This window comes from Staurois parvus, unplaced genomic scaffold, assembly GCF_062004578.1.
Source record: "Staurois parvus isolate SC_StPar_1 unplaced genomic scaffold, SC_StPar_1.0 ptg001133l, whole genome shotgun sequence".
Taxonomy (NCBI): domain Eukaryota; kingdom Metazoa; phylum Chordata; class Amphibia; order Anura; family Ranidae; genus Staurois; species Staurois parvus.
This window is the reverse complement of record NW_028318929.1, coordinates 3,717,501-3,739,311: the sequence shown is the minus strand read 5'-3', so window position 1 is coordinate 3,739,311 and position 21,811 is coordinate 3,717,501. Positions and strand designations below refer to the sequence as shown.

Genomic DNA, 21,811 nt, shown 5'->3' with positions numbered 1-21,811 from the left:
TCAAATCCCAACCATGGCACCATCTGCCTGGAGTTTGCATGTTCTCCCTGTGCCTGCATGGGTTTCCTCAGGTGTACTCTGGTTTCCTCACACTCTGGTAGGTTAATTGGCTCCTGTCTAAATTGGCCCTAGTATGTGTATGTATGAATGTGAGTTAGGGACCTTAGATTGTACACCTCTTGAGGGTTGGGGACTGATGTGAATGTACAATATACATGTAAAGTGCTGTGTAAATTGACAGCACTATATAAGTACCTGAAATAAATAAACTGCATGTAAATTATGTGCCAATTGCATGTAAAACACAAATCAAAAAATGTGCAGTTTCTGGCATGAACAGGCCCTAAATCTAACCCATACAGCCCCTATTTTATCCTCAGATTTTTCTTCTTAAGTTTTTTTTTGGTTGTTCCCCTTTGTCATAGTCAGGAGGATCCATACACCAACCCCCTGCTGTATAGGAGCAGAATGGGAACAGATGTTACTTCTGCATCATTAAAGGAAACAGCGTCTATAGAGGAAGTAAAAGGAACAGCAACAACAAGGTGAGGGCGGAAGAGGGGCGCTGCCTGTGCGTTCCAAAGGCCGGAAGTCGCTCCCTCCTGACCTTCGCCCTCAGAAGCGGAAGCCAGGGAGTTAGAACCCGGAAGTTGGCCGGCTGCTCCTGTCTGCGTTATAACAGTTGGTAGGTGTCGGTGTCTCTGCTTGCCGGAGGGGCCGGGATCGCAGGTGAGACCGGCTGTGGGGTGTATGGAGAGAGGGGGGAGGGAAGCGGGGGCCCTAAGCTGTATATTACAGCGGATCGGTGCTCTATAGACAGTCCTAGTACACAACATGGCTGCTGTCATGTCATACAGGGATGTGGGGCGCTGTGCCTGGATTGGTGGCTCAGGAGCATGGCCCTGACCGGGCGGACTGCAATCCCGGATGGTTCTATTCGGTAGATTAGCTGCTTTTAGGGCTTCCAGATTAGTTTCTAATCTGAAGAGGACCTGTCATTACAGAGGAGCTCCACACAGATCCATACCAGTGACTACAGAGAGCCCATCACTGGGCCAATCCATCAACACCTTCCCATAGGGTGAGGTCTGCATTGCATGCTCTCTATGAATGGGATGTAAGAGCCCCCTCCCCCCTCAGATTGCAGCTCGGGCCAGAACCGTTGTGATTACATGTTCACAATGACAACAAAGCTTTTATGAATCTATCTGATTCATAAAAGCTTTGCTTCTGTTCTTACAGAGCTGTGATTGGTCCACGGATTTCACCTACCACATGGGGCCAATCACAGCACGCTGTACCATGTGACCAGCTGGGGCCAATCACAGATCACTGTATTTCGAATTGTCATGAACTTGACACATTCACGACAGTTCAAAGCAAGCTTTGCACTGCAGAGCAAACATCTCAATTGCTCATGCAATGCAAAGTGTTATATTAAAAAAAAAAAAAATAATCCCAAATCACCCCCCCCCCCAAAGTAGTACGATGTTACTATGGTAAAATTACAGAACTCTGATGAAAGAGTTTAAAAAAAAAAAAAAAAAAAAAAAATAGTAAAAAGAAAAATAATGTTTAAAAAACAGAAAATGTAAAAAAAAAAAGAGAAATGTTTTAAAATTATTTTTTTTAACTACTAGCAGCCCGCCAACAATGTGTGGGCGAGCGGTAGCTCTGGGTAAAGCGTCGTAATATTACTTTTTCCGGGTGTGCGTACGCATGTGTGCGCCCTCCGCTGTCCAGGGAGTAAAGCACTACATTTTACACACACATGTTAGATTAGCACATATAACCCATTGATCGCCCCTAGTAACCCTTTGATCATTGACCCCATTACCCAGCCAGTGCCATTAGTACAGTGTCAGTATATAGAAGTTTTCACTGTATTACTGCCACTAGTGACATCAAACAGTGTCAGGGTCCGCTGGCGCTCCTTCCACCCAGGGTCAGCTAGCGTTAGATTGCACTCACGTTATAGGTCGCTGATCACCGCTATTACTAGTATCGTATTTGTACAGATCAATATACTGATTATCAACAGAATTATACTAGTGCCTCCTTTGTATAGTGTCCCCAAAAACACAATGTTAGCAGGATCAGCCCTGTTAGCACTAGAGCTTAGCCCCTCCGCTGTTTTCCACAGAAGATTTGTATCAGTTGATTGTGGGCCAAAGAAATTGTTACGCACAATACAGCGCCGCCCACCCAAATTCAGCTCTTGCCAGACAGTTCACATGGAAACCTATCTCAGTTTCTGAATGTAAAACTTTTTTGGGCCTAACCCTCAACATGGGCATTACAGAAAAGAATGAATTGCGGTTATATGGAATAACGTCCTTACAGGATGTCTTCAACTTACAAGCCGACCTCAATGCACTGTATAATTGGGCAAATATGTGGTAAATGAGGTTTAATGTTGATAAATGTAAGGTTCTGCACTTGGGGGCTAAGAATATGCATGCATCATACATACTGGGGGGGGGGGTACAACTGGGGGAACCAATGGTGGAGAAGGATCTGGGAGTTCTGGTAGATCACAAGCTTAATAATGGCATGCAATGCCAAGCTGCGGTTTGTAAATCGAGCAAAATCCTCTCTTGTATTAGAAGTGGTATAGACTCCAGAGAGAGAGATATCATTTCCCCCGGTACAAATCATTAGTAAGACCTCATCTGGAATATGCAGTTCAGTTTTGGGCTCCAATTCACAAAAAGAACATTGGGGAACTGGAGAAAGTACAGAGAAGGGCAACCAAACTGATAAGAGGCATGGAGGAGCTCAGCTATGAGGAAAGATTAGAGGAACTGAATGTATTCTCTCTTGAGAAGAGGAGATTAAGGGGGGATATGATCACCATGTATAATACATAAGGGGGGAATATGATCTCCATGTATAATACATAAGGGGGGATATGATCTCCATGTATAATACATAAGGGGGGATATGATCACCATGTATAATACATAAGGGGGGATATGATCTCCATGTATAATACATAAGGGGGATATGATCTCCATGTATAATACATAAGGGGGGATATGATCACCATGTATAATACATAAGGGGGGATATGATCTCCATGTATAATACATAAGGGGGATATGATCTCCATGTATAATACATAAGGGGGGGATATGATCTCCATGTATAATACATAAGGGGGGATATGATCTCCATGTATAATACATAAGGGGGGATATGATCTCCATGTATAATACATAAGGGGGGATATGATCACCATGTATAATACATAAGGGGGGATATGATCACCATGTATAATACATAAGGGGGGATATGATCACCATGTATAATACATAAGGGGGATATGATCACCATGTATAATACATAAGGGGGGATATGATCACCATGTATAATACATAAGGGGGGATATGATCTCCATGTATAATACATAAGGGGGGATATGATCTCTATGTATAATACATAAGGGGGGATATGATCTCCATGTATAATACATAAGGGGGGATATGATCACCATGTATAATACATAAGGGGGGATATGATCTCCATGTATAATACATAAGGGGGGATATGATCACCATGTATAATACATAAGGGGGGATATGATCTCCATGTATAATACATAAGGGGGGATATGATCTCCATGTATAATACATAAGGAGGATATGATCTCCATGTATAATACATAAGGGGGATATGATCACCATGTATAATACATAAGGGGGGATATGATCTCCATGTATAATACATAAGGGGGGATATGATCTCCATGTATAATACATAAGGGGGGATATGATCTCCATGTATAATACATAAGGGGGAATATGATCTCCATGTATAAATACATCAGTGGTTCATATAGTGAACTCGGTGTAGAGTTATTCACCCTGAGGTCATCACAGAGGACAAGGGGGCACTCTTTATGTTTGGAGGAAAAAAAATGTATTCTCCAAACATGGAAAGGTTTCTTCACAGTGAGAGCTGTGAAAATGTGGAATAGACTCCCTCAAGAGTTGGTTCTGGCCAGCCCAGTGGATTGCTTCAAAAAAGTCCTGTATTCTTTCTTAGATACACAGAATATTACTGGATATAACATTTATAGGTAAAGTTGATCCAGGGAATATCTGATTGGGGGATCAGGAAGGAATTTGTTTCCCAGCAGGAGACAATTGGATCATGCTTTGCTGGGTTTTTTTTTTTGCCTCCCTTTGGATCAACTGTGGGTATAGGATTATAACTTTTTTTTTTTTCATCCTGGTAGCGTTTTTTGTTCAGCCGGCGGTCAGCTTTCATGCAAAAACAATCCTAGCCACTGGATTGCTTTTTAAGCAACTGTAGGGGACATACTTCCCCCCCCCCCCCCTTCCCCGAACGCTTCCAATCATCTCTTTGGTCAAAGAGACCAGAAGCTACGATTTTTTAGGGGCCTATTAGACTGTGTGATCAGACGCTTTCCCGATTTAAAAATGACGCTGTTTATATCTGGTGAAACGGAAATGATGATTTCCGTTTCACCTGATATAAACAGCATCATTTTTAAATCGGGAAAGCGTCTGATCACACAGTCTAATAGGTCCCTAAAAAATCAAAATTAAAAAAAAAAAAAATCAACTGCCCCTCCCTGCCCGTGCTCATGTGCAAAGGCGAACGCAAACGTCGGTCCCATGTCAGTGTGTAAACAGAAATTGCACCATGCATGTGAGGTATCATCGTGAACCTCAGGTCGAGGGCAGTAAGTCTAGCACTAGACCCTCAGTGTAAATATAAAGTTGTGGCCTGTAAAAGCTTTTAAAGTGCTGCTTATCGATATGAAAAATGTACGTAGCTTGTCGCCGGGGGTGCACAATTTTTAAGCATGTTGAAATTCTTCTGCTTCACAACCCCCAGTACTGTGTATGGATCGGTGCACCAGCAGACGTAGGTGGCAGATAAATCTCGGCATAGTAGAGAAGTGTAGCAGAAGTGTGGAAGGTGTTGGGAATTCATCTCTAGTTTTTTTGGAATTCCCCTTTAAAACTGAATGCCAGACAGATTCGAAAACAATCAAATAATGCAGGGCCCTCTGTGTCCTCTTGTACCAAATTGTATTGTAACTGTAATGTCTGCCTTCATTTTGTAAAGTGCTGCACAAACTGTTGGCGCTATATAGATCCTGTATTATAATAATACATAATTTAATTTCAGCCGGTGTATACCTGAATATATCCTGAGACTATGAGCACAGGCTGGGGGAGGGAGGGATAGCACTAGGTACCTGTCAGGCTCTTCTACATTCACATGTAGGAAACATGCTGACAGGAGGGGAGATCAGAGCCAGTAGATTGATAACTTATCAGTGTGCTGCTTCATTTTTCAATGTGTAGGCCAGGAGTGTGTTCTTGATCAAGCCAAACTGGAGCTGTGATGGAGGTCCATGACCTGGCTGTACTATCTGGCAGGATTATCTGCATCAAAATACTGGTCACATAAAATGAACAATACTTTCCCTGCTGTGAGCAGTTCCCACATCTATATCTACTGTTTATTTTATTGCCTGAAGTTCAGCTTTAAATAATCCTTTTGTGTTGCGTTTAGTCCCGATTTTTCTTTTTATGAATGTAAAGCAAGTAGCTGGGTTTGGCAGCGCCTTTGTCCTCTGAGCCCTTGGGGTTTTATGTCCCTAGATGTTTGTCAGTTGTTTTGCCAGGAGGCTAATCACTGTGTGTAAACAGTGTCTGATCATTATAAAGCTGTTATTTCTGGACAGGAAACAAAGGCTTTTTCTTTATGGATATCCAAAGTCACGATGAAGTATTCTGATTTCATATTCTTTTGTAGGACTGTAAGACAGTATACCTTCTCTTCCAATGACAGGCCAGAATTCTGCCTGGAAATGTCCTTCAGCTCACACCACTCTTACCTTCTCTTCTTTGTATTTCAGGGAGGGAGATGGCGGCTGACGAGAAAATGGAGGTGACGGTGAAAACGTTGGACTCGCAATCTCGAACCTTCACAGTAGATGTAGAGGTGTGTTTACACAGAGTGGATTCTAATTACTGGATGTTTGAGGAACCGAAATACATCAGCTGCCACATACTGCTTTAGGGCTCATTCACACAGGAGTTTAACCCCTTGGCGCCTTTTAAGGGTTTCAGAAGCCGGGAGGCGGGGTGGGGTTTTAGGGTCATGTGACCGCCGTGATTCGCTGTCACGGCGGTCACATGATCGGGAAAGGTCCCGATCGAAAGAGGAGATCGGGACCTTACCGTGAGTTCCGGACATGTGTGCTGGGAGCGTGCAAATATATTCATGTTTGTGTGTTATGGTAAGTGGGCCTCAGAATTCTGGCCACCCAGCTTTGTAAAGTAGGTGTAATATATAAAAAACAAGTACTCTATGCTATTAATTTTTATTTTTATTTTTGCTGTAACCCTTTTGGTGCCAAAGCAGTTTTTGCACACGTTTAAAAAAATCTGTTTAAACCTGAATATTACATAAAACAGCCTCCCTATATATAGCCTATATATATATGTATGTATATGTGTGTGTGTGTATATATATGTGTGTGTGTGTGTGTGTATATAAAATATATATATATATATATATATAAATGTTTTTTTTTTTAATTGTATTAAACTTTTAAAATAATATCATGAATTTTAAATGAATATGAACTTAAAAAATACAATCCAGTAACGTAAAATGATGCGGGTTTTGCAGTGAAGTCAACGGGAAACAACACGATTTGGCAATGAAGTCCGTAAGCATTAGCTGCCCCTTCTTCTTTTTTTTTTTTTTTCTTTTCTATTGGCAAAACACCAATAACCCTATTTTCGGCTGATAATTTTCAGTGGCCGATATATCGTTGCATCACTATTACAAAGCCTTCTATAGGTCATCAGTTTATCGTTATGGAGGAGGTCTGATGCTAGAATTATTGCTGTCATTCCAGCATGCACATCGATTTGTAACGTGTATTGAAATCGATGTTTTCATGCGTAGGCGCCCCAGATGCATGCGTTTTATGTTCATACACGCTTATATGTGGGGGCCTTCGTTTTTTTGGGAAGTTGGGGGGATTTTATGTGCTTGGGTGTAACTTTTTTAATTTTTTACAATTTAAATTAAATTTTACATTTTTTTTTTTTTCTACTGTGATATTTTTGGTGACAGGTTCTCTTTAAAGTGGTAGTAAACTCTTTTTATCTTAATTTGTACCTACAGGTAAGCTTATAATAAAGCTTACCTGTAGGTATAATCTATATCTCCTAAATTTTGTACCATCCTCCTATTGCTCCTAAACTGTCTTCCCTGTACTCCACTGAATCTAATGCAATGCAGATCGCATTGCGATGCCTTCTTTCCCTGCCCAAACTGGCCAGTTTGGGGCGCTGTTATCAGGAGTATTTGGTAGCAATTGGGCTGCAGGAGTCAGATTTACTCACAATGTGTGTAAACCCCCCCACTGTCAGGGCCGTATGATGTACGGACCTGGCAGCAAAAAGGTAAAAGGCTAAGTTCACCTTTAAAAAATAAATACCTTTTTTTTAATGTACTACTGTTGTTCTGTTTATCTTATTTGGTTGGTGAAGCCACATTTTCACATTTTATTGTTACTGTTGCATACTACTAAATAAAGATTATAAAAAAAAAATAAATATATATATATATTCGACTTTACATTCCCTTTAAGACCCTTGTTAGTCTAAGGCAGTGGTTCTCAACCTTCCTAATGCCGCGACCCTTTAATACAGTTCCTAATGTTGTGGTGACCCCCAACCATAGAATTATTTTTGTTGCTACTTCATAACTGTAATTTGCTACTATTATGAATCGAAATGTAAATATCTGATATGCAGGATGTATTTTCATTGTTACAAATTGAACATAATTAAAACATAGTGATTAATCACAAAAACAATATGTAATTATATATTGTGAAATCTTTATTTCTAATTACAAATAAATGAAATTTTGTATTCACATCAACCACAGCTGAATATAAAAAGACCGATCAACATCCAGATTAAGTTCCCATGGTACAGATATTTTTTTTGCAGTAGTTGATGATTTTACAGTACATGATTTTACATTTACCCAGGAATTATAATTCATGAAGTGTCGTTTTACCTTCTGCTTTCAACACAGCAGCTGCTTTCAACACAGCAGCTGCTTTCAACACAGCAGCTGCTCTTTACACATGTGTGACTGGTCCACATAAGTACATTATGGTGCCAACCCTGTCACATACACCTGTATTTGTACGGGGTGTATGTGATGGGGTTGGCGCGATGATGTCATCACGCCGGGTACTCGTATGTGGGCGTATCTGCGTGTGGGCCTGGAGACAGATAGAGGAGCATATCTCGGTTCCTAAGACCATCGGAAATATGTGTTTTCCAATAGTCTTAGGCGACCCCTGTGAAAGGGTCGTTTGACCCCCAAAGGGGTCGCGACCCGCTGGTCTAAGGCCTAATGCACACAGGACATTAAAAAAAATCTCTCCTAGAAGCTGTTCTCCTGGCAGCAGCGTTTTGCCGAAAAAACGCCTGACACTTGTAAAAGCATCTAAATTTTTTACAAGCATTTAGGCGCGTTTACAAGCATCAAGCGCTTGGGCGTTAATTCATTTCATTGGCCAGAATGATAATTTATTCTGGCCATTGAAATGAACGCTCAAGTGCTAAATGCGCCTAGTGTTTAGGCGTGTCAAGTGTTTTTTCTGCCAAAACGCTGCTGCTCCTGGACTCAGTGGCCCTGGGTTTTTTTCCTGCTGGTAAACGCTGCTACTACTAAAAGCTTCTAAACGTCTGTGCTTGCATGGACCCATAGGATAATATGGAGGGACATTTGAAGCAGTAAAATAAAAAATGCCCGACGTCCCTAAAAGTGGCTGCAAAAATGCCCTGTGTGCATGAGGCCTAAAAGAGGTAAATTTATTTTGTTTTCTATCAGTATTACCCACAGCCAGCTGTATGTTGAGAAGAATCTTCTTACAGCTAAAGCTTGTTTGCAGTGTATGCAGTGCTTATGACTTTATGCATTTGGAAGTTTTATGTTGTTACATTTTATAAACCAAGCTGTAGTTAGGCTTACGAGTCTGAGTTTTTCTTGTCATCCAGAGTGGAATTTTGATTGTACTCTGTACACAACAGACCTTTGTCTGAGCTACCATCTTGCCTTTTTTTTTTTCCCTACAGCTAACTGTGAAGGACTTCAAGGATCACATATCGTCCTCGGTTGGCATTCCTCCAGAGAAGCAGCGGCTCATATATCAGGGTCGTGTGCTGCAGGAAGATAAAAAGCTGAAGGATTACAGTGAGTACCTGGCGTCTCTTTGACAGTAGGCTTTGAACAGAGGTTGCAGCTCTTTTTCCCAAATAACCAGCTTATGCGCTTCTCTTTCAGATGTGGATGGGAAGGTCATTCACTTGGTGGAGCGTGCTCCTCCTCAGACACAGACCACTTCTGGGGGAGCTTCTTCATCATCTAGCACATCTTCCAGCTCTAGCAGTAGTTCTGCGGGTGGACCAGGATCCAGCGGTCCTGAAAGGAACGGAAATGGCTACGTGATGGTGGGAGCGTTTAATCTGCCGGTGAGGAAATTCACTAGATTGGTTCATTTATTTTGGTGGTCCGAAACTAGTGACCTGAGCATCTTGGCTACATTTCTCATGTCTACCTGTCTCCATTTTCCTCATTGCTGTGCACCTATCTAGCTAAACATCTGCTTCGCTAAAGTAAGCCAGTATTGAGAACTCTAGCACTTCCCAGCTTTCAACTGGGATCGCGATGAGAGAGCAGCAACAACAGCCACCTGCTTCTACGGCATTGTCTTCTGGCTAATGTTGCTCCGCTGCTGCTTATAAAATGAGCAACATTCTGCAGATTTTTATCTCGCAGTGAAGCAATGCTGTAGAGGCAGACGATCAATCACCTTAATGATCCTCTGGCTGACTTTTTTTGTCACAAGCAACATAATTACTAGTGTGACATGGTGATAACTAAGGGCTCATGTACACAGGGCGTTGGAAACCTCCTCTGACCGCTGGGAAGTGACTGTTAAAAATTGTCAGTTTAGCCGCGTTCGCATACCGCGTTTATGCACGTTTGCATTTAGAAGCGTTTTTAAAAGATAACCTCAGGAGACCTTCTGAATGCACTGAAAAATAGTACATAACCATTTCAGACATTTTGAGAGAAGCAGAGAGAGCAGTATGTGTTGAGATTACCTGTCTTTTCACTATGGATCCCATCATGAGCATATTGCAGCACGTTCTACCACTTTTTCTTTCACGCGAAACCTGGAACTGGCTGCACTGGTGTACCGGGTCCATTTGAATAAATGGAAAATGCTTTTCATTAATTTTTGATGCCTTTAAAAAGGCTCTGGACAGCATCTGGATATGGACCTGACAAAAAACGCATCTAAACTTAAACGCGGTTAACCACATTTACACGCGTTTACTGGCGTTTGAAACGCCAGTAAAATCTACTCCTGAACGCAGATTTGGTGCGTTCAAAAAAATGATTGTTAACTCAACTGCCTGTGAACGACTGTAAAAGACTGTGCAAATGGACATATAGGAAAACATAAAGGAGAGTTCAGGGGCTGCTGAAAAAAACCCTCAACAGCTCCTGAATGTCAGTTTAGCAGCTGCAGTGTACATGAGCTCCAAGGTTGCAGAGCACTGAACTCTGTACAAATTGTGGTCACAAACAGGCTAAGCTACTCACAGAGGCCTCCAGAGAGAAGCAGTCCATACATTGTAGTTTGAAATACAGCTTTTATGTTGAAGTGGATCTAAACTTGCCTCCAGTCCAATGGTACAATGTCCAGCATCTTCGACCATCTTGATTGGCCAGCACATGATGTAACTCTTTTGCAAGTGCCCCGGAATAGTTCATCTTAACCCAGGATGGCCATCCCCACACAGAGACACAGTGTAGAATAGTTGTCTCCAAACTGCAGCCCAAGGGCCTGATGCAGCCCTTTGTTAGCCTTTATCCGGCCCTTGGGGCACTATTCTTTACAATGATATGAGGCACTGTTCCTTCTACTGTCACCAACAGTAGTACAGAATTCCTGCCACTAAAACTAACGATGGGGCACTATTCCTCCTACTAGTATCAATGATGGGGCACTATTCCTCCTACTAGTATCAATGATGGGGCACTATTCCTCCTACTAGTATCAATGATGGGGCACTACTCCTCCTACTAGTATCAATGATGGGGCACTACTCCTCCTACTAGTATCAATGATGGGGCACTATTCCTCCTACTAGTATCAATGATGGGGCACTATTCCTCCTACTAGTATCAATGATGGGGCACTATTCCTCCTACTAGTATCAATGATGGGGCACTATTCCTCCTACTAGTATCAATGATGGGGCACTATTCCTCCTACTAGTATCACTGATAGGGCACTATTCCTCCTACTAGTATCAATGATGGGGCACTATTCCTCCTACTAGTATCAATGATGGGGCACTATTCCTCCTACTAGTATCAATGATGGGGCACTATTCCTCCTACTAGCATCAATGATGGGGCACTATTCCTCCTACTAGTATCACTGATGGGGCACTATTCCTCCTACTAGTATCAATGATGGGGCACTATTCCTCCTACTAGTATCAATGATGGGACACTATTCCTCCTACCAATACCAATGATGGGGCACTATTCCTCCTACTAGTATCAATGATGGGGCACTATTCCTCCTACTAGTATCAATGATGGGGCACTATTTCTTCCACTGACACCAACAATGGGGTGCAATTTCTTCTAATGATACCAATGATGGGGTACTATTCCTCCTGCTGATTCCAATGATTGGACAATACTAATCCTCCTACTGATCAACAACCCTGAGGCCATGTTTATTCTCACTAAAGCTGGGCCTGTGACATTTTGTGCCCTCCCTCCTGTCTGAAGGACAGTAAACTAGCTCTTGTTTGAAAAGTTTGGAGACCCTTGGTACAGAAAAAGATAAGCTGATAGAGAGATGACAGACAATACTGGTGACTAGCTCCCTGCCCTCTGTCTGCCTTTATTGGGCACAGCATTTAGTTCCCCCTAAAGTGAATTTATACAGGTTCCCATACCCCCTGGAGTGCATAGTCTGGCAGCTTCCTCTCTAGCCGCTGACATCTTTGCCCATTCTTCTTTTGGGTACAGGATCTTCAGCCATATTAATTGGCAGTGCTGGGATGGTGTACCACCCATGCCTGTGAAGGATTTCCTCCATCTCACAAGACTCCAAAATTGTACACTGTGTGTGCACAGCTCAGTGTACATTACAAACAGGCATGTAAGAATCTTTTATTGCATAAGGGACATAATGTCCCTTGTGGAATTAAAACCTGCCTGTTTGCAAACTTTTTTATTTCCGATGTCATGTTCCACTTGAAATTGAAACATGTATAAGCAAATGTTCCCTTCATTGAAAAATGTGACACAAAACTATCAGCGGAGCCTAAGAGGTAGGTAGCATAAGTTTCATGCAAATCTCCAATTTTCTGATAAGCTGTTCTTGGCCCTCCACCCTCCATTCTCCAAGGCTGTCCTATCACATTAAAGAACCAAACGAGTAGGATGGTGTGAGCCCAACTTAAACAGAGTCAAGATTTGCCTATACTTTCAGCTGGACACCTCTCTGGACCTCTGGATTTGTTTATGACACAAGATTTTCACTGAAAAAAACAATTTCTCTGGCTGATGGTTTATGTTTTACCAGCAGTAGTTAACCTCTAAAACTGCAAATGGTTCTTTAATGCTAAATTCAAAGAGACGATTGGAGCTGGTGCGAATAGTAGTGGTAAGAATATTCTGGCTCCTGCCGCTGTTCCCAGCGGGTAGGTACGGACCATGGCCCCGTTTACTATAATGACAGGTCGCTGGTGGCTGCAGTTGTTTGCTGCTGTCTGCACAGCCACAGATTATCTGGCTGAGTAGAGAGCTGCAAACAGATGCAGCAGCTGGCAATCTATCATCATAGTGAACGTGGTCAGCGGCTGCACATAGCTCCTGGGAACCGTAGTAGGAACCAGAAGATTCAAGCTGCTATTAGTCACATCAGTTCTAATTTCTGGTGTGAATGTAGCCTTAGAAACCTTTTGACAAGTTTTTGTTCAGAGTAGTTCCTGAAGTTGACCGGCTTTTCATCTCTTCTTCCTGCAGCATGTCATGTCGGGTCTGAGCGAGGCGGGCAGATCCCCCCGTATTAACACATCCAGTGGGGTAAGTATATAAAGCCTCCATCAGATTTCCCTTCTCTGTGTTGGTTGACATCCTGTCCCTGTAAGCAATGTGTCCTCTCCTGTGGTGTTTGCATGTATAACCCTTTCCTGGATGGGTTGTTTACATGTAGAATAGGAGATCTAATGTGTTCAGAACAATTCTCTGATTTATACTGTTTACTGTTGTCCTCCTTCTCTTCTCCTCCACCTGTCCCACTCCTCTTTCATGTCTTTCTGTGTCTCTCTTCGTCCTCTCTTATCTTCTCCCGTCCTTCTTGCTGTGTCTGCATCCTTTCTGATCTCTTGTTAATGTTCCTGATTTCATCCTGCCCTTTCTCATCCCGCCTGATCCCCTCTGGCTCTCTTCTTCCTTCCTACCTTCTCTGCTTAGAGTGATGGCTCCTCTCTTGATGTCCATATAAACTTGGACCAGCAGCTCCCCATCCAGGTACGAGACGTGGAGATTCTGCCTCTAGTCCTATGACATGTATTATCATGGTTGATCAGTTGCTGCTGTTTGTCAATTTTACTTAAGTGTGCAGTTATAACACAGACAAACAGTGTTACAAATCTGTTTTAGGTGAAGATTCGCTCAGATCTATAATTCATTAGCAGAGAGGTAATGGTAAAAGGTTTTGGTGAAAGAAAAGGAGGAATTTGAAAGTTTTATGTTTTTAATATGACGGTGTTAGTTAAATACACTGAAAACATGTAGGAACTTCTGAAATGACCAGTGGAAGGAATAAAAAACTAGGCTAATGTCTAAGTGAGGTTTGTACTTGGCCATACCGGAAGAAGTAACAGGTTTACTTTACAGTGGAAATGTAAAATGGGACTAAAGTCTCCATACTTATCCAATGGTCCTGCAACAGTGTCGGCATCTTCTTCTAAGTGCTGATTTCCAGTCCTCTTCACTGGCAAGTGGTGTAAGGGGGGGGGGGGGACATGTCACCCCAGCGCATGCGCAGGAGGCTGTCATCCTGACAATAGGAGATTGGCACGGCATTGTAAGTTGTGCTGCGCATGCGATGCTCAGTTTACAGTGCCGGAAGAGAAGACGAGCAGGCAGGTAGGGGAATTTTATTGAATAGACAGTACGGGGTTTATTTACTAAAAATGGTTCACTCAGAATCTAGTGCAGCTGTGTATGGTAGCCAATCGGCTTCCAACCTCAGCTTGTTCAATCAAGCGTTGGCAATAAAACCTGGAAGCTGATTGGTTTCTATGCAGAAGAGCACAGGATTCTGAGTGAATCGGCTTTAGTAAATAAACCCCTACATGTCTCTCCTGCAATAAAAGCCTGCCTGCTCGCTCTTCCTTCTTCTTTTTTTTTTCTTTGCAGTGGGACTTCAGTTCTGCTTTAAAGTAAGCATGTCACCAGTTTGAGGATTTGAACTCATGGAGAAATGTTATGTTAAAAGGAACATCTAGAAATGTTAAATATGGCTAAGTAATGTCAGTGTGCATATACCTTGAAAAAGTATTCATACCCCTTGAAATGTTCCACATTTTGTCATGTTACAATCAAAAATGTAAATATATTTTATTGGGATTTTATGTGCAACACAAAGTGGCACATAATTGTGAAGTGGAAGGAAAATGATAAATGGTTTTCCAAATGTTTTACAAATAAATATGTGAAAAGTGTGGTGGCATTTGTATTCAGCCCCCCGGAGTCAATACTTTGTAGAGCCACCTTTCACTGCAATTACAGCTGCAAGTCTTTTTGGGGATGTCTCTACCAGTTTTGCACATCTAGAGAGTGAAAGTTTTCTGCCCATTCTTCTTTGCAAAATAACTCAAGCTTCGTCAGATTGGATGGAGAGCGTCTGTGAACAGCATTTTTCAAGTCTTGCCACAGATTCTCAACTGAATATAGGTCTGGACTTTGGATGGGCCATTCTAACACATGAATATGCTTTGATCTAAACCATTCCATTGTAGCTCTGGCTGTATGTTTCGGGTTGTTGTCCTGCTGGAAGAGGAACCTCCACCCCAGTCTCAAGTCTTTTGCAGACTCTTAACAGGTTTTCTTCTAAGATTGCCCTGTATTTGACTCCATCCATCTTCCTATCAACTCTGACCAGCTTCCCTGTCCCTGCTGAAGAAAAGCATCCCCACAACATGATGCTGCCACCACCATGTTTCAAGGTGGGGATGGTGTGTTCAGAGTGATGTGCAGTGTTAGTTTTCTGCCACACATAGCGTTTTGCTTTTAGCCAAAAAGTTCAATTTTGATCTCATCTGACCAGAGCACATTCTTCCACATATTTGCTGTGTCCCCCACATGGCTTCTCGCAAACTGCAAACAGGACTTCTTATGGCTTTCTTTCAACAATGGCTTTCTTCTTGCCCCTCTTCCATAAAGGCCAGATTTGTGGAGTGCACCACTAATACTTGTCCTGTGGACAGATTCTCCCACCTAAGCTGTGGATCTCTGCAGCTCCTCCAGAGTTACCATGGGCTTCTTGGATGCTTCTCTGATTAATGCTCTCCATGCCCGGCCTGTCAGTTTAGGTGGATGGCCATGTCTTGGTAGGTTTGCAGTTGTGCCATACTCTTTCCATTTTCAGATGATGGATTCATCAGTGCTCCGTGAGATGTTCAAAACTTGGGATATTTTTTTATAACCCAACACTGCTTTAAACTGCCCCACAACATTATCCCCTGACCTGTCTTTTGTGTTCCTTTGCCTTCATGATGCTGTTTGTCCACTAATGGTCTCTAACAAACCTCTGAGGGCTTCACAGAACAGCTGTATTTATACTGAGATTAAATTACACACAGGTGGACTCTATTTACTAATTAAGTGACTTCTGAAGGCAATTGGTTCCACTAGATTTTAGTCAGGGGTATCGGAGTAAAAACCATTTATCATTTTCCTTCCACTTCACAATTATGTGCCTCTTTGTGTTGGTCTATCACATAAAATCCCAATAAAATACATTCACGTTTTTGGTTGTAATATGACAAAATGTAGAAAAAGGGGTATGGATATTTTCTCAAGGCACTGTATGTTCCTTCAGTAATGCTCTCTTGTAGTCCGAGTAGCGTATAATGATGGCTCCAAAATTTCTAGCTGCCTAGATGTCAGTCTTCTAGCTTCAATACTCCCTGAGCTACTGACCCAGAAGATGTGTGCAAACAGTGAAGTTAGTGTTACTAAACCCCGGACCCTGCATTCACTATATATGGTCTCTCACAATACACACAACATGGAAATTCATTTATTTTATTAAATGTGAACTGGTAAAGATGGAGGTAGTGCCAAAAATTCTGTATAAGTTCCACATGCTCCCAGTTCACTTTCCTGGGTCTTTTTCTGGGATAATAAAGAAGATGATTATTACGTTTATATGGGCAAATAAGAAACCGAGAATCAGCTACGAGGTCCTCTGTAGAGTAAAAGGGAATGGGGGTTTGGGCTTGCCTAACGTGAGGAATTACTATCTAGCAGTGATTTTATCATGAATAGTAGATTGGACATTTAATTAGCGCGGCTAATGGTTTGATTCCCAAGTTTTGGCAGGTTCCTGAAGCACCAAGAATTATTTAATGGATAAATAGAGTTGAAAATATCTATAGGATGGAGTAGCTATATCACATGGAGGAGGATAAAATGGAAAAATTTAGGAAAATGTGGTGTAGTTGGTTGAAATTTAAAACCTCTGAAAGATACACGGAACTGGTCGGAGTTTAGGGGGAAGTTAGAAGTCAGGACAGAGCCTTAATGGAGAATCCAAGAGAGTGCAGTGTCAGATATAGATAAATAATTATGAGAGAAGATATAGATGGGGAAATGGGTTGGGAGGAGGGTGGAAGGGTGGGTGGGTTTAATATTGGGGTAAATGGAAATATGTATATGTGAAATATTTTTGCAATTGAGTTGTTCTTTTTTGTATTGGAAAATCAAATAAAAGTTTAAATAAAAAAAAAAAAATGAACTGCTAAAATATATTTTTTCTCATCAGCAGTATATAGCAGTCTAGTAACTTCTATCAGTGTCCGGCCGAGCACTGATTGAATTTGTAGGAGTTTTCATTCTCCTCTGACTGTCCTATGAGGCTGCAGGTATGTCCTCGGACCCTCTGTCTGGACAGTGCTGATTGGCCCTGTGCTGAGCACATGCACCCTCCCCAAAAAAAAACAAAACAATAAAACACTCTAGCAATACGCACCAAACAACTGACCAGGTGCAGAGTGCCTCCTAGGGCTCTGTACTATGGCAGATGGATTGGGGACAGTAGAAGGGGAGGATCAGAAAAGATGCGATCAAACAGCCTTTTTACACAATGCAGAGGATTAACCCCTTAGGTTCCACAGTATAACCAGCATGCTTTTCTGCATATACAGACTGATTTTACTGTTGTGGGTTTAGTAGCACTTTAAAGTAGTTCTAAAGGGTAAGGGTTTCTTACCTTCATGCGTTCTATGCATAAAGGTAAAAAAACCCTCTGTGTGCTGTGCCCCCCCTTATATTTACGTGAGCCCAATCGTGATTCAACAGTGCGCACTAGAGCAGAGGCTCTCCAGGCTCTCTCTTTCCCATTGGCTCCCACTGCTGTCAGTCACAGCCAGTGAGGAGGGCTGAGCTGCGCTGTGTGTGACAGTGAGCACAGAGCCGGCTTGGGAACGAGCATGCACGACTAACCCCATAGGCAAGCTGATGGTCACTCAGCACGGGGAAGGGGGAAGGAGCCAGGAGAGCCGGCAGGGGACCTGAGAAGAGGAGGTTTGGGACTGCTCTGTGCAAAATCATTGTACAGAGCAGGTAAGTATGGCATATTTATTTTTTTTAACCCCTTCACACCTAAGGGTAAAACAAATCTTCATGCCTAAGCACAATTTTGCAACGTTGACCTGTGTTAGTAAAACCGTACATATCATCACAACTACTTTGTACATCCAGGTGGATTATACCGTGCTTTTTTTCAGGACAAATTGGGCTTTCATTTGGTGGTAAATGGTAATGGATATCTCCTGATTTTTTTTTTTTTTTTTTTTTTTTTTTTTTTTTATTACTATCAATTTTTTTTTAAATTTAGCTGTGTGTTTCTTGTTACTGCCGTAACCTACCACCAAAGAACAACCCAAAATAAATTTTCCAGCTCTTGACGATCGCAGCGATACCATATATGTGTATGTTATTTGTTCTTTGTACCCGTAGTACAGCCCAGAAACAGTAGTGCACATTTTGTTTTTTTTGTTTACCTAAAACACACTGACGCTGATACCATTTAAAAAAAAAAAAATAAATCCTGACCTTGACCAAAACACTTACCCTGGCACTGAACTAGATCAAAACTTTATATTTATTTATTTTTTTTATATTTTATCTTTTTTTTTCTTTTTTTGTTTTTTTAACAAACATTTTTTTTCCTCCTCTATGCCAGGAGTTAGAGCGATACAATGTATCTCTCTCCTCCATTCATAGAGAGAGAGACAAAAAAAAAAACAAAACAAGAGGGCCGGGCTGTACAGTGACTGATCACTGTGATAGCCAATCAGGGGTTATCACAGCGATCATGTGACCCGGAATTAGGAGTCCCGGGTCCCGATCGTTAGAACGGGACCCGAGGCTCTCAGTAACACCCTGGTCTTTGTGCTGGGAGCACGCTGTGCGGCGCACTCCCAGCACAAAGACAGGTACGCAAATATGCGGCCCCACGGGAAAAAATCCCAGTTCTGTGAGGCCGCATATTTGTGTGACGTCGGCGTCAAGGAGTTAAAAGGCAAAAAAATTTTTTTTTCGTTTTTTTAATCCCTTTTACTTCTTTTCAGCAAGAGGGCATCATTGGCAGGCTACACATAGGCTTTCTTTTATAGCTGTTAGAGGGGAAAATAACAAACCTTACGGTTTTGAAAATTTGATGGCCGTTTTTGAAATCTGTTTAGAAATTAAAAGAATACAGATGTGGATGGAGACAAAAAATAAATTAGGTCTTGTATTTTGTAGTCCACAGTTCCCACATAATGTATAGTTTATAAAACTGTTGATAGGTTCTGTAATCCAGTGTTTTTTTTTCAGTCACTGTTCCCTGGCCTGCTGGGGTTAGAGACCCACCAATCAACAACGAATTAAAGCAGGGTATCCAGTGAGCATCCCATGTTCATTGTGCACAGTATTTCGAGGGAATATCTAACGGTCATTGGCCAGGGTTTTTGCTTTTTTTTTTCCTTGTTTTGATTTTAAAGTGATCTCCACCAGGCCTAAAACATTTAAGGTAACAGTGCTTGCACCTTGGGAAGCCTGCAAGTACCCCATGTAGCTTGTGTCCAGCCTCCCCTTGGGTCCTAGGCCTAAGCGGTACATTGCAACTTCATTACGACACAGAGAGGTTGACTTCTGGCCAAGTCAAGATTAATCCATGGTCAAGGCCCCGTGTGCAGTAGCTCAGCTGCGACATTAGCTCTTAGGCTGGCCATACACTATACAATTTTCTTTCAATTTATGCCCAGTTTCGTTTGGATTTACCTTTAACTGTGTAGTGCAAGGGCCTGTCTGATTGGATACAACTGATAGTGTTGTTTAGGTTTGACTTCATATGGTTTTTGGTAAATCTAAAGCAAAAATCTCAAGAAAATTGTATAATGTATAGCCAGCCTTAGGCTGCCCATACACTATACCAGGGGTGGGCAACTGTGGCCCTCCAGCTGCTGGTGAACTACAAGTCCCATCATGCCTCTGCCTTTGGGAGTCATGCTTGTAACTGTCAGTTTTGCAATGTCTCATGGGACTTGTTGTTCTACAACAGCTGGAGGGCCACAGTTGCCCACCCCTGACCTATACAATTGTCTTACAGATTTCTGCCCAATTTCCTTTAGATTTACCTTCCACTATGTCAGGGGTCTGCAACCTTTAAGACATAAAGAGCCACTTGGACCCATTTCCGAGAGGGAAAAAAAAGACTGGGAGCCGCAAAACCATTGCAACATTTAAAACAAATCCGACACTGCATATATTGCAAAAAACGCTCTGGTCATGAAGGGGGTTTAAGGGCCCAGTAAGCAAAGGGTTAATCAGGGCCACAGTGTATAGTCATAATCACAATCATAGCCTTAGGTCAGTGGTGGGCAACCTTTTTTTTCGACTGAGCCAAATCTCGCCAAAACCACGATTGAAATTTATTTTGAGAGAAACATTTTTAAAACTGAAAATACATCCCCCATATAGTAATTCATCCCCCATATAGTAATTCATCCCCCATAGTAATTCATCCCCCATATAGTAATTCATCCCCCATAGTAATTCATCCCCCCTATAGTAATTCATCCCCCCTATAGTAATTCATCCCCCGTAGTAATTCATCCCCCCTATAGTAATTCATCCCCCCTATAGTAATTCATCCCCCCTATAGTAATTCATCCCCCCTATAGTAATTCATCCCCCATATAGTAATTCATCCCCCATATAGTAATTCATCCCCCCTATAGTAATTCATCCCCCCTATAGTAATTCATCCCCCATAGTAATTCATCCCATATAGTAATTCATCCCTCATATAGTAATTCATCCCCCCTGTAGTAATTCATCCCCCCTATAGTAATTCATCCCCCCTATAGTAATTCATCCCCCCTATAGTAATTCATCCCCCATAGTAATTCATTCCCCATATTGTGTGAATTCACTTACCTTTGCTCCGCGCGTTCCTCTCGCTGGGTTCCCGCGCCGTTCTGGTCTTCAGGGCGGACTGTGAGAGGAGAGGAGTTCGTCACGCTGCCCCGCCTACATCCGGGCTGCCCCGCCTACATCCTGACAGCCAATGTTTGCCAGCGGGCGCCCGGCACACAGAAGATCTACATTAAAAGAGCCGCGGCTTGCCGACCCTATTGCCTGTCACCTGGTGGGCAGTGTGCTCCGGAGCCGCAGGAAAGGTGAAAAAGAGCCGCATGCGGCTCCGGAGCCGCGGGTTGCCGACACCCGCACTATGTAGTGCAAGGGCCTGCCTAATTTGATACAATTGAAGGTGTTGTTTAGGTTTGACCTCATATTATATGGTTTTTGGTAAATCTAAAGCAAAAATATAAGGAAAATTGTATAGTGTATGGCCAGCCATACACTCTGCCAGGTCCACCTCCCTTTCACAAACCAGTGAGATCACCTCTGCAGCTAAAAACGGGCATCGGTTTAGATTGTGAGGTGCTGGGGGTTGAGCCTAGAAGACCTCTTAACCTCCCTAGCGGTCTGATTATGTCCATATTTCTGTGCTCAAAGCGGTACATTTTTTTTTGCATTGAAATATGTATTTTTTTTATTGTAGGCCTGTAATTTTTAGGAATAACTCACTGAAATCTGTCCGAACAAGAGTCTAGTAAACATCCCGGGTACGATAAAATTTGAAACACAAAATCATAAATTATAATTTAATAATCATAAAAAATAATATAATAATTTAATTCAATAATATAATCAAACCAAAAACACTGAAATTTGAAATAGAGTGCCAAGTTTGCACATCGCTGAGCAAAGTCGCAGAATTGTTTTCAGTGTCTGATGACGAATTTCCCCACGAATCATTATCACTCAATTCTGCAAGTGATTCTGATTTACTATCGCTGTTCTCTAGCTGATCTAAAACCGCTTTTGACCTAAAGGGACACTTTTT

General features: G+C 42.1%; 1 protein-coding gene across 3 annotated transcripts in view; it reads left to right on the top strand.

The window, feature by feature from the left end:
• Positions 1–614: 614 nt before the first annotated feature.
• The window catches only part of BAG6 (BAG cochaperone 6), a 65,159-nt gene continuing 43,962 nt past the window's right edge, over positions 615–21,811 (top strand). Inside the window, exons 1-6 of one of the 3 annotated variants that reach the window (XM_089659135.1) lie at positions 615–685; positions 5,900–5,985; positions 9,159–9,276; positions 9,367–9,554; positions 13,147–13,206; positions 13,597–13,653. In XM_089659135.1, coding sequence (XP_089515261.1) covers positions 5,908–5,985; positions 9,159–9,276; positions 9,367–9,554; positions 13,147–13,206; positions 13,597–13,653 — 501 coding nt within the window. In that variant the 5' untranslated portion in view covers positions 615–685; positions 5,900–5,907. Of the gene's footprint in view, positions 730–5,899; positions 5,986–9,158; positions 9,277–9,366; positions 9,555–13,146; positions 13,207–13,596; positions 13,654–21,811 lie in introns of all 3 variants that reach the window. The other 2 variants (XM_089659134.1, XM_089659136.1) reach the window with 2 other exon arrangements.